This window comes from Eurosta solidaginis, chromosome 2 (assembly GCF_040869045.1).
Source record: "Eurosta solidaginis isolate ZX-2024a chromosome 2, ASM4086904v1, whole genome shotgun sequence".
NCBI classification, from domain to species: domain Eukaryota; kingdom Metazoa; phylum Arthropoda; class Insecta; order Diptera; family Tephritidae; genus Eurosta; species Eurosta solidaginis.
The window spans coordinates 74,077,618-74,090,424 of record NC_090320.1 but is presented as its reverse complement, the minus strand read 5'-3'; the positions used below and the strand labels follow the sequence as shown (position 1 = coordinate 74,090,424).

The window sequence follows — 12,807 nt, the reverse complement described above, 5'->3', positions numbered from 1 at the left end:
TATATAATAATAATGAAAATAATAAATATTGAAAATTCAATTTTTTTGGTTCATATTTTATTCATATGGCTGCTCCAGGTAAAGTAAATCGGCAGGTAAAATTCATGTTATATGGCGGTTATATAAATGGTAAAACCGCAGTAAAATTGAATGTCAAATGACTCGAAAATGTAGAGTGAAATGACGGAGAATATGACCGCCACAATGACGAGCATTGTGACGTGTGTGAGCAGCACAGCACTAAGCCCACATCCTATAAGTGGGAGCGGAATGCAAAATCACATAAATAGGTACGAAATGGGAAAAAAAAATGTAAAAAATCTACTCTTGCTAGTGCAAACGTTACTAAAATTTAACAACCCAGCAAAAATCTAGTGACCAAAGATGGCGACCAACAACAAAATATCCCACATTGTTCCACAATTGTTAGTATGGCAGAATGAGATGGCCTAATTGAAATGCCCGATACATATATGCTTGCCTTTTCTTACATGCTATGTACCCTCAAATACGTCACAAAAATTTTCTGCGAATCAGCCATTCCGTTTACCATAGTTGCACGCAACATCAATTGATAATCTTCCAAAAAATTTATGCATAAATTGTACAGATAATTTGCAAGCAGCATATAATTTCAAACAAGTAAATTGTACAGATAATTTGCAGGCAGCATATAATTTCGAACAAGTAGCTCGTCGTTCAGATGAAGAATTTAAGAAATTGTCGGCTACGCAGAAAGTGGAGACAAAATTAATTTATGCTTCTGCTGAGACTTCTAATGCTTTGCAGGTAAGTTTGCTAAGGAATTTCTTATAGTTAATAATTTACAACTATTATAAATAATGTAATATATTGTAAAAATGTTTAATAAAAGAAATGTTAATAGATTTGAATTAAAGAAATATTTTATTTATATAGCAGTATAATCCAAGTAAAAAAACGGTCATAACACTAGTCAAAAGACGGTCATATTAACGTAAAAATACTCGTAAAGTTACAGGTATATAACTCAAAAAATGATTGCCAGAACGTGAATGTAAGAACAGTACAGCACTATAGTTTGTTTACTTTTCGATAACCTAAAACCGTATATGTGTGAGCAGTATGGACAATCACATAAATAGGTACGACGGAATGGACTGGTCACAAATGTTACTGCTGCCCTGTACAAATGCTACTTAGCGATTTACGTGTTCCATCGACACAGCTGTTAGTCATTTTCCTAGTCAATTTACGGGCACATTTTTGCTGGGAAGGGCCGTGACCGCACAATGACGGTCAAATGACGTGGAGCGTTTTTGCAAGCAGATATCCCAATTCAAGACTTTTGTATAATTTTCTGTAGGAACCATATAGGTGCACAACATTTTCATACTAAATTCGTTCAAAAAATTTAGCATCACAGGAACCCATATCTGATATTCCGCTTCTTTTTTTGTTTCCCAGCGTCGCTTCCAACGACAGCAACCCCGGTAATTTTGACACTTCGTTCAGTGTCAAACGCATGTTCCACGCAGGTTCCACAATAGTTTGACACTGACCGAAGTGTCAAACGGCAATGTGTTAGAAAGAGAAAGGAATTGCTTCCTTCTCATACATATCATACTTGTAAACCTGTACTATGTGCATTGTCCATACAAATTTGTGCTGCCACGACATATGCGTTGGTAGTGAAATACATAGTACAGGTTTACAAGTATGATTTGTATGAGAAGAGAGCAATTCCTTTCTCTTTCTAACACATTGCAGTTTGACACTTCGGTCAGTGTCAAACTATTGTGAAACTCAGTGGAACCTGCGTGGAACATGCGTTTGACACTGAACGAAATGTCAAAAGTTACCGGGGTTGTTGTCGTTGGAAGCGACGCAGGGAAACAAAAAAAGGGCCGGAATATCAGATATGGGTTGCTGTGATGGTAAATTTTTTGAACGCATTTAGTGTGAAAATGTAGTGCACCTATATGGGTCCTACAGAAAATTATACAAAAGTCTTGAATTGGGATATCTGGGGACGCGTAGTTATTCCAGTATTAAGAATACAAACACGGGTGCTAAGTTTTTCTACCCGTTCAAAAGTTATCCGCGAAAAACAGTGTGAAACCGAGGTTGACTGCAATAACCCGTCCAAAAATGTGGAAAGAGAAATGAAAAGACGCGTTTTGTCCTTTTATCAATAGCCCAAAGGCGAAAAAGTATTCGAATTATTGGAAGCGAGCAAAAACGCGCCTTTTAATACCTCCCCCGACGATTTTTAGCAATCGTTCCCGGAAATAAAGTATCACAATTTGTTAATTAAAATTGGCGAAAACATATGGATTCTAAAGAGGGATGTAGTTAAGTGCTCGGTTGAAAGTAAATAAGGGAATTTCTTTGTAATTTTACGATAAAAATTTTTCGCAGTTTTCGTTAGCAGCTCCTGCACTTTTCTTGGACCTAAAGGATCCATTACTGTTACTTAGCATAGACTTGACTTGGCTTGCGAGCTGTGACTTACAGTTCTGTTAAATGAACATTGCATGTTACTTATTACTCAAAACTTAACTTGACTTAGAAGTCTGTTGAATTTTGATTTTCTATGTAAGTTCTAAGCGACGTTTACATTTTGAGATGCCATTTGTTTGTTACCATTTCATTTTGACATTTTGTCATACAAATTGACATTTATTTAAAAATAAATTTCAACGCTGATTATGATGCCAGATTTTATGCGCCAAGTGGAGTATAATCATGGCTAAGTTGCCAAGTTTACGCCAAGTCAAGTCAAGTCTATGCTAAGTATCAGTAATGGGGGCTTAAGAAATACAACAGTGCCAAATAGCATCCACAAAAAAAAAACGAACAAGAACAAGCATTTTATTAGGGGAGCGTGGCTATTGTAAATTTTACCTAGTAGCGCAACTAACAGCTGATCGGTGAAAATTCGAACATTCACACGCACAGTTCTCGACTCAGTTTCAAAAAAAAACTTTAAATTATTTAACTCAAATTTTAAAGTGAGATAATTCTTACGAATTTATGTATATAGAATATATAAGTCGTTTTTGTTGTTATTAAAACAATAGTTTTATTTATATTAAAGCTTTTATCATTTTTGTTTAAAACATTGAAAAAACTCCGAACACCATTCCTTCATTATATGACATTCGACTGCCTAGTCCACTGCCTTCCACTCTATTCGCAACATAACCTCTGTTTAAGCTGCCAAACTATATAGCAGGGATGCACCTTAACGTTAAGCTAATCGTTTATCAAAAAATTTCCACCGTTTCCGTTGAAACACTTCGAAATATTATCGATAAAGAAATTATCAAGATAAATTGTATCTCGTTTTTAACCGAAACGAAAAGCTTTCGTTAACGTTAAAAACGTTAACAAAAACGTGATACTTTATGTTTGAATTGTGCTGGCAATGCTATAGCCATGGTGAAGCCGTAAGGTGGCAACAACGAGCGCACATACACACACAAACTCTATGTAATTTGTTTGTGTAATTCGTTGGTGGTAATGTCAAAAATACTCTGAGAAATGTTTGTACTGTCAAAATTCATGAGAAAAGTTGCAATCAGCTTGGCTAATGCTTTCACCTTTAATGACTCCGCCATCAATCAGCTTTGCCAGCATAGTTTGAAATTAATAATCAACATAAACGATTTGATTTCGTTTTGATATGGCAGAAAACGAAACGAAATCATTTCGTTAATTTGACGATCTTAACGTTAATAAACGAAACGAAATGACTTCGTTTCGTTTATTAACGTTGATTATCGTAACGAAATGATATCGTTTCGTTGGTTAAGCATGCCTGCTATATAGTAAACAATGAGCGTGGCTGTGTATGTGCGTGCTGCTACATATCCTACTTGTAGACCTGTACCATGGTTCAACTATATACAGGTTGGCTCATCTGTAAAGCAACAAAATATGTCTGTTCAAATTGTCAAAATCTGTGTATTGGTGTTGGTGCGAATGGTATGGAATGGAAACATAAAACTTAGCAGTTTTTGTATGTGTAAGTAAAATGTTGCCAACGTGTTAGTTTCATTTTGAGTTTGCCATCTCCTTTTGACAATCCCTTCGACCATGCAATGAGATAAATAAAATCAGCTGATGAGATGAGCCAACCTGTACATAATTGAACCATGACCTGTACTATGCATGATTCAATTACTAGAGGTTTGTTCTTCAATGATGAGAGATCTTTGACACTCCCAAATTGAAAAATCTGGACTGGTTGCTTTTACGAAGTAAGCAAAACGGGGAGTAATTCAATCCCTTTCAGTAAAATTGTAGTAGACCAGTATCTTTGGTAGTATATTAGTAGTGATACAAAATTTGTAATTGCCAAAAGTTTTTGGGGAAATAATTCATTTTCTACTAAATATTTCGTGAATTGGTAAAGCTATGTTGGTTTTGGACATTCTTTCAGAAATTGTTTGAAGAATGCCGTACATTAGAATTTTATTCAAAAATGCACTATCTCAAAATTAGTTTCAGAAACTCCCTATATGAGCATAAGTTCAATGCATTTTATCATAAGAGGGAGTTGATGAAAAGCATTCTGAGATGACGCGTTTTTAAATCTAACTCTCATATAGGGCGGTTTTGTGACAAATTCTGAATTGGGAAATTTTTGAAAAATATTTTAAGATAGCATGATTTTGAACAGGCAGGCGACATGGGTGATACGGAACTCAGCAGCCGCAATGAACTGACAAAAACAAAAATAAAGAAACTGGCTGTTTCTTTTAGAACTTTATATTCCTACCTTGGCTTTGACAGAACAGTTAAGCTTTTGTTCGGTCCTGCCAGACAGAGAGTATTCATCTTTTTATTCCGAAATTTCGGAAAGCTCTTTTCCGTTAAGTATTCATGGGAGCGTTCCGGATAAACCGTTAATTTAGAATATTTGGAATACGTTCATTTGATACTACCTCACGAGGGCGGGATATGCATAATATTCCAAATATAAACCGATTCTCCAAATTCTTAAATGGAGACGAATGTTCCGAATATACGGAATTAATAAAACAGAAGGTCGACTTTTAATACGCGCCCAAAAATATCGAGAGAAGTGTCAAAGGACGCATATTGACCTCGATACCTCGATAACAATAATTCGAAGGCGGAAATAAAAATTTTAGCTCGTTCAAAAGATATTGACGAAAAACGAAAAATTACCTCGGGTTGCGTTGGCGGCCTCCAGCCGAGCTTATATACCCTGGCCGGTCCACCAATGAGGTAGGTTCAAAATTAAATGCGTGCAAACTCCCTTTTGTACACAAAATCTTTTTCAGTGCACAAAAACATTACAACAACCACATCAAAATTGCCAACTTCAACTGCAAATATCTCCGGACAGAGATACAATTTTTCTTTTTCGCCTTAGGATTATTGTTGTCGAGGTCACCTCTATCGATATTTTTAGACGCGTATTAGCAGTAGACTCCTGTTCTAGACTTTTACCTGAATAAGTTAACATGCCCAATGAGTACACTTCGTTATGGCATCTCCAATGTTTACTAATGACATTTTTACGTGAATCGATTTAATAGTCGAGGTTTTGACGTTGAACGATGAATTTTGAATTAGTTTAAGTTTCGTATGTTCATAGGTTTACGAAAGTGCACGATTCCTTTGTGTCCGTACTTTTCATAAAACCTATGTTCAGCCACAGTAATAGATCCTGTCATAGTTAATAAATTCATCATAAATTAAAATAAATGTTCTAAGGAATTATGCAGTTCAGTACTTATCGGGTATTTGTAAACTGATTGCTTCCTATTTCTACTACTAATATTTTTCGAAAATTCGCAAAGAAATAACACAGTTAACGGATGTCAATTAGATTTGGGAGCAAAATGGCTGCAATTATCAAAAAATGTGTCTGTAGAGCAAACCTCTTGTCATTGAATCATGTGTACTATGGTCATAGATTAGATTGATACGAATCTTTTGGTTACGCTCTCATATTTTCGCTCTCACGAGGGATTTATCTTCTAGTTGTTGCTGGCAACAATCACAGATAAATCCTTCGCGCCAGCTGAAGCGGGTGCCAGAACAAAAAATGTGCCACTCAAAACGAAAAACGGGCCAAAAATTTCGGTAAACTTTAGTTTGACCTACAACTGTAGAATAGCGTTCAAAAATTATGGGAAAAAGAATAAAAATACTTATTTTAGTCTAAATATTATTAGTTCGAAGGCGGAGTGTAAATATTCCCATTCAAAAGTTATCACTGAAAACAGGTTTTGTAAATATGAACTCCCGATGCAACCAGTCCATTTTGGCCACAGAACCTGGAACGCCAGACATGTAGGATAAGCCATATCCACTAAATAATGTTAGCTGTTATATCATTGGTCCGATTTACTGAAATTTCAAAAGAATATATGGTTTTCACTGCGAATTAAATGCGTTACAATATTTGACTAAGTAATTTAATTGAAATGTAAATTTTACTTAGATTTGTATATATTTAACTCTAACTAGTCGTATTATTGTAAAATAAGTTTAAAGAAATAAATATTTTACAACTATCATTTTATTAGATGATTGAAACTATAATCGCCGAAATTTATGTCAAAAATCGCCATTTTCAGATCTATTCATTTTTGTTTGGGGTGGCATCATTGATAAATGTTATAAAAAATGTGCATTTTGACAGCGCGGTCTCGAAACAAAGAGTTGCAAATCCATTCATCTATGCTATGGTGAAATAAGAAGGGAAGAGTACAAAAGCATTGTAAACTTTACCAAGTAGCGCAACTAACAGCTGATCGCTCAAAATTTGCACACACACACACACATCACTAATAGCCATATTACGGAAATCTTAGGGAAATTGAAGTTACATTTTTAAACAGACATAATATGTTATAATTTTGGAATATATACACCTTAATTGCAGTAATTGAGAGAAAATGTTTGCTTATACTCAAGTATTTAATTATTTTTTCTAAATTTATCTTTAATATTGATCCAATGATTGATCCATTGCAACTCTGGTCTTCCTACTGTTTTTCATTCCACTCCATTCGAGTGCCAATTTTCACGGCCTGCGAGTGCCTTCCACTCTATTCGCAACATAACCTCGAATTAAGCTGCCAAACTATATAGTAAACAATGTACAAAAGCATCCGTACCGTCAAGTTGTTTCAATTTTTTCTTGCTATTATATGAAAAAGTTGATTTTGTCGAGGCCATTAAGCCATTCATTCATCGAACGAGCCGTGGCATAGATTAGATTGATACGAATCTTTTGTTTACGCTCTCATATTTTCGCTCTCACGAGGGATTTATCTTCTAGTTGTTGCTGGCAACAATCACAGATAAATCCCTCGCGCCAGCTGAAGCGGGTGCCAGAACAAAAAATGTGCCAACCAAAACGAAAAACGTGCCAAAAATGTTGGTAAACTTTAGTTTGACCTACAACTGTAGAATAGCGTTCAAAAATTATTGGAAAAAGGATAAAAATACTTGTCTTAGTGTAAGTATTATTAGTTTGAAGGCGGAGGGTAAATATTATTTCCCATTCAAAAGTTATCACTAAAATCAGGTTTTGTAAATATGAACTCCCGATGCAACCAGTCCATTTTGATCACAGAACCTGGAACGCCAGACATGTAGGATAAGCCCTATCCATTAAATAATGTTAACTATTATATCATAGGTCCGATTTACTGAAATTTCAAAAGAATATATGGTTTTCACTGCGAGTTAAATGCGTTACAATATTTGACTAATTAATTTAATCGAAATGTAAATTTTACTTAGATTTGTTTATATTTAACTCTAGCTAGTCGTATTATTGTAAAATAACTTTAAGGAAATAAATATTTTACGACTATCATTTTATTAAATGATTGAAACTATAATCGCCGAAATGTATGTCAAAAATCCCCATTTTCATATCTATTCATTTTTCTTTGGAGTGGCATCATTAATAAATGGTATAAAAAATGTGCATTTTGACAGCGCTCTCTCGAAACAAAGAGTTGCAAATCCATTCATCTATGGCCGTGGCCTAAGTGAGATCATAAACTTGTCGATTTCGATTCATTATTTATTTCTAAACTTTCAAAATGTCGAGTTGTGGTCGAAAGTCTGTCAAAATAAATGGATCTAAACCAAAGTCACCATGTCGGAATAGATTGCTGACTTCCTCGCATATCTCAAAGGCCAAAAGTCAAGAGGAAGCGAAGAGCACCAAAAGCTTAACAGCCGCTGGTGCTATCGGAAATTTCATGTACAAAAATGTCGGGAATGATCCGCAAATGAGAAAGTACCACACAGCCGAAATGAATACCATTTTACGCGAAGTAAATCAAATTAAACAAGTCGAAGCTTTACAGCTTCCATTATTCAGGAGGGAAATAGAATTGACACCACGTTCAAAAGCAGCAATAGCACCCAAAGTAACCTATCAATGAGGCTATAAGCGCAAAAGCGGTGTGACCCTACTAAAAGATGTGGTTCATACTTGATGCAATAACAGACAGGTCAATTCAATACTACAAAACAAGTATAACAAAAGTTTCTATGTAATTGCGTGCGAAACTAAAACAAAATCGGAGAAATTTATCCAACTGCCTCTCTTCCTCACCCTACAGTAGTTCTTTACTTAGATGACAACTGCCAAAACTCATATAAAAATATCGAAAGACGCGTTTTGAACGCAGGACAACCAATCCGAAGGAGATATTTGCAAATGAAATTGAAAATTTTCATACTATGGATCGCACGGAGCAGTCCGGGGTAATCTTTCGGTTTTTTGGTAATATCATTTGGCAGAAATAAATTTAATTTTCGCTTTGGGATTCGTAGTTCTTAGTCCTCCCGATATTCTTGGACGAGTTTTAGCAGTTGTAAGCTTAATTAAAGAATTACCCTCCAAACTTTGGGTTGTTAACATAATGCTGGAGAAGATAATTCTCGCAGCAATACTAAACCGTAATGGTGCAATTTATTATTAGCCGTTCAGAGCCGTAACAAAATCCTCAAATCCCTTGCTGGCAGTACCTGGGGAAAAGATAAAGAAACGCTCATGACTACATACAAAGCAATTAGCCAGCCGATTACGTGCTACGCGTCACCCATATGGTCGCCAAGCCTAAAAATTACCCACTGGAAGAAGCTACAGGCCTGCCAAAATACTGCTCTCAGAATTGCCACGGGCTGTCTTCTTATGTCCCCAGAACACCATCTACATAATGAGGCGAGAATACTCCCCATCAGGGAAAGAAACGAGATGCTGACCAAACAGTTCCTGTTGAATACCCAGAAACCTGGGCATCCCAACAGACATCTGATTGACGAGCCAGCACCGCCTAGGGGCTTAAGGAGTCATCTCCGTAAGCATTTTGAGGAAATACGGCATCTGAGAACACAGCCGTATGAAGCGAAAAAACACAAGCAGGTCCTTGGTGAACTCCACAAACAGGCGTCGGACCTTTCTGCCGGGAATTGCCCGGTGAACCCAGTACTCAAAGTAAAGTATCCAAAACTTGCGGAAGAGGAACGCATACTCCCCAGGGAAACGCGTGTCACTCTGGCTCAACTTCGTTCTGGATACTGTAACAGGTTAAACTCTTACCTATCCAGAATCAACCCCGACATACAAAATGTATGCCCCGCTTGCAATGTGTCCCCACATGACACCAACCATCTCTTTAATTGTAATGTGGAACCAACGCCTCTAACACCCCTTTCCCTATGGTCCACCCCTGTTGAAACAGCAAGTTTCCTTGGACTCCCGTTAGAGGATATTGATGACAGTTTGTGATCGGTCGCGTCTGTTAGGTGGGGCGAAGCACTGCTACAACAACAACAACAACATTAGTGCGACAATAACTGGCGTATGTTGACATTGTTATTGGCTTGAACCAACGCACTGTGGATTCTCTGGATAAGATAAAGATGCAAAAAAAGTGGGTCTTGCGGTAAATGAGGACAAGAGAAAGTGCCCACTGTTAGCGCATTCGCGCCTTGGCGGCCACGTCGCTATTGACGGATATAAATTCGAAACTGAAGGATTTTCGGGAACCAGCATTCACAGCAAAAATAATTTCAGAAATCAAACAGAGAAAAACTTGCCAACATTTGATTGTTTGGACTGAGTAGGCAATTTAAGTGAAGTATTCATGGATCGGAATCATAGGTGTCGAGAGAAGGTGAGATGGTTCTCAGAGTGTTCGTTAGAAAAGTTCTCCGGGAGATTTTTGGTCCTGTCCGTGATACCGACAGCGGGTATCGAAGGAGAGTGTACAGACGGCAAACATAGTATCCATGTCCGCACCTACCAGAGCCTTATTTTTTTTGTACGTCTAATAGTAAATGTACAAGAAATTTAATTTTCTTAAAAAAAAAAAGGGTAATAGTCTAGTTTAGGGGTCGACTGCTAATACGCTACCAAACATATCGAGAGAGGTGTCAAACGACGCGTATTAATCTCGAGAACAATAATCCGATGGCGGAAAAGAAAAATTTTATCTCTGTCCGGAGATATTTGCATTTGAAGTTGGCGATTTCCATGTGGTTGTTGTTGTGTTCGTACCCCCAAAAAAAATTGTGCATCACCGTGGCGGTAGCCACGGTTATACCACACACCCGGACTTGGCATGGCGTAGCCCAGGGTTATTTTTTATAATCGCGGCCGAAGGCCGCCAACGCAGAAAGGTGTTCTGCGCAAAAATACTATGGATCCGACCCCCGGTTTCGGAGGTACCCGCGGGTCTTTTTTCGGTTTTTCGTTAATATCTTTTGAACGCGTTAAAATTTTTATTTTCCGCCTTCGGATTATTAATACTGATGTCAAGACGCGTCGTTTGGTAGCGTATTAGCAGTCGACTCCTCAACTAGACTATTACCAAAAAAAGTACAGTATTTCGCGTTGTATAGGCGGGCTTCGGTCGCGGTTTTACCAAATAACCCTAAGCCAAATCAATACCCCCAGTTAATGTTAAGACTGCTTTTCACTGGGATTCAAGGTGTTGATAAGTGCAATACAAAGCTTTCGCAACAGTCAACCTCACCTATGCGAGGGGTAATCTGCTACAAATATGAGTTTATCATACCCATATTTAGCAGGCGAGGTGGGGATGGCGGTATGGCCTAGAAGGACCATCAACATCGAATAGCACTACCCAAAGCATTCGGGGAGTGTTGTTCTTGTCTTTAACGTTAATACAACAACAACTGCTTCCCACTATTTTGCATTAACACAAAAATTGTTAAATTAAATGATGTTACATTAGTTCTTTATGGAAATCCAACCTCTAATAAGACTAAAATAAGTTATGGGGTTAATTTAATACAACAGCATGACAATCTTAATAAACGTCTAAAAATATGGGGAGGGGTGTCAGAAAACGCAAATTAAAAATATTGCGTCTGTGAAGAGATATTTGCCAAGGAAATTTAAACTTTTTGTGGCTGTAGTAATGCTGTACACAGGAAAGGATGGTGTGTACAAACGGATTTAATTATGATCCCACCCCACTGGTGGACCGGCCAGGTTAATTTTTTATAAGCACGGCAGAAGGGCGCCAACGCAAAGGCTTTACGCCAAAATACTGTGGATTACACCCCGGTTTCAGAGGAATCCGGGGTTATTTTTTGGTTTTTCGTCAATATCCTTTGAACGACTACACATTTTTCTTTTCCGTTTTCGGAGTCTTGATCCTGCGACCAAAACGCTACTTTTGAGAGGGCCATGGCGTAGTACATAATTGCCGTTATGGATTACACCGCTTAAGCACAGATAGCCTCAAATTATTACATGTACGAGATTGTATATCGAAATTACAATTGCGGTTATCCCATAGGTAACTCAAAGGCTGAACTTCAATGCTGATCAAGTCCTATTTAAAAATTTGACACCACTCAATGTTAACGATTCTATATTAATACAAAAACCGAGCAACGCCAACCCAAATAAATTTAAGAAGATTAACAAAGTACCTGCACCGGAATTGTGTCATTGGCTAGAACCTCAAACGGCATTAAAATTTACCATACCAGAGCCTGAACTAATGTTAGAATTTTGCGACACCGAAGTGGACCCATTTGACTGTTATCTCCTTATGGAGAATTTATAATTATGATCTATATATCAATACCCAACTAAAGCATTTATTTAATTTTTATATACGACACATTTTTATCCAATAAAATTCATCACCACCAAATGTAATATAATGTGTGCAAAGATAAAGTCTGCGAAGCCTCGTTCCGGTGAAATGCCAGAAAACACTGCTTTATTTTTCGGATTTGCTTGAAGTCGTAAACACACTCCGAGCACAAAACAGCTTATTGTACTTATAAAACCGGAGAGGAATGAGTTGAACGGGAATGTGCCAACTAAACAGCAATATACGAATTGAATTACGCCAGTAAGGAAGATGTATCCCAAATAAGCGTCTACGATCTTCAGCTTTCGCGAAGTATTTTCAATATAATCAATATAGAACTTTTCTATCACTCCTTTAACAGCCATCTTTGTACTCGCATGTAATACCAAATAGGAGACACGTCGCGGTGTTGATAAATAGAGGTGTGAAAAATACAATCGACTACATAGAGGCAAGTCTGACGTTTCTATAATGGCCGGGCCACATTCAACATTTTCATATAGATGGCTTTAACGTAACCTTAAAGCACCGTCACATAAGCAGGTTTTCATAAGGATGCGTTTAACCATATATGTAATACTCCTATATTAGCCGTTTTTTCACGCGCGTAAACGTTTACGTTTGCTCGTAAAAAAATGCCTATCCTCTTAGATAATGCTTAGGAGACCCATCTAGCGAC

At 37.2% G+C, this 12,807-nt stretch overlaps 2 protein-coding genes across 2 annotated transcripts; one reads left to right on the top strand and one right to left on the bottom strand.

Annotated features, from left to right (window-relative positions):
• The first annotated feature begins 8,021 nt into the window (after positions 1-8,021).
• Rcd4 (Reduction in Cnn dots 4) lies at positions 8,022-12,545 on the top strand. The gene is made up of 2 exons (XM_067769578.1): positions 8,022-8,419; positions 11,828-12,545. Exons 1-2 carry the CDS (start codon positions 8,082-8,084, stop codon positions 12,093-12,095), a joined length of 606 nt encoding a protein of 201 aa, XP_067625679.1. The 5' UTR covers positions 8,022-8,081; the 3' UTR covers positions 12,096-12,545.
• Positions 12,089-12,556, bottom strand: Dad1 (dolichyl-diphosphooligosaccharide--protein glycosyltransferase subunit). The gene has a single exon (XM_067769577.1). The coding sequence runs from the start codon at positions 12,491-12,493 to the stop codon at positions 12,158-12,160; it is 336 nt and encodes a 111-aa protein (XP_067625678.1). The 5' UTR covers positions 12,494-12,556; the 3' UTR covers positions 12,089-12,157.
• Positions 12,557-12,807: the final 251 nt, after the last annotated feature.

What these genes read in the sequence shown, in the direction of transcription:
- Rcd4 (XM_067769578.1), top strand. Translation starts at nt 8,082, where the DNA reads ATGTCGAGTTGTGGTCGAAAGTCTGTCAAAATAAATGGATCTAAACCA. An exon ending in GCAATAGCACCCAAAGTAAC is followed by an intron (nt 8,420 to 11,827) that starts CTATCAATGAGG and finishes CCCATAGGTAAC; the next exon opens with TCAAAGGCTGAACTTCAATG.
- Dad1 (XM_067769577.1), bottom strand. Translation starts at nt 12,493, where the DNA reads ATGGCTGTTAAAGGAGTGATAGAAAAGTTCTATATTGATTATATTGAA.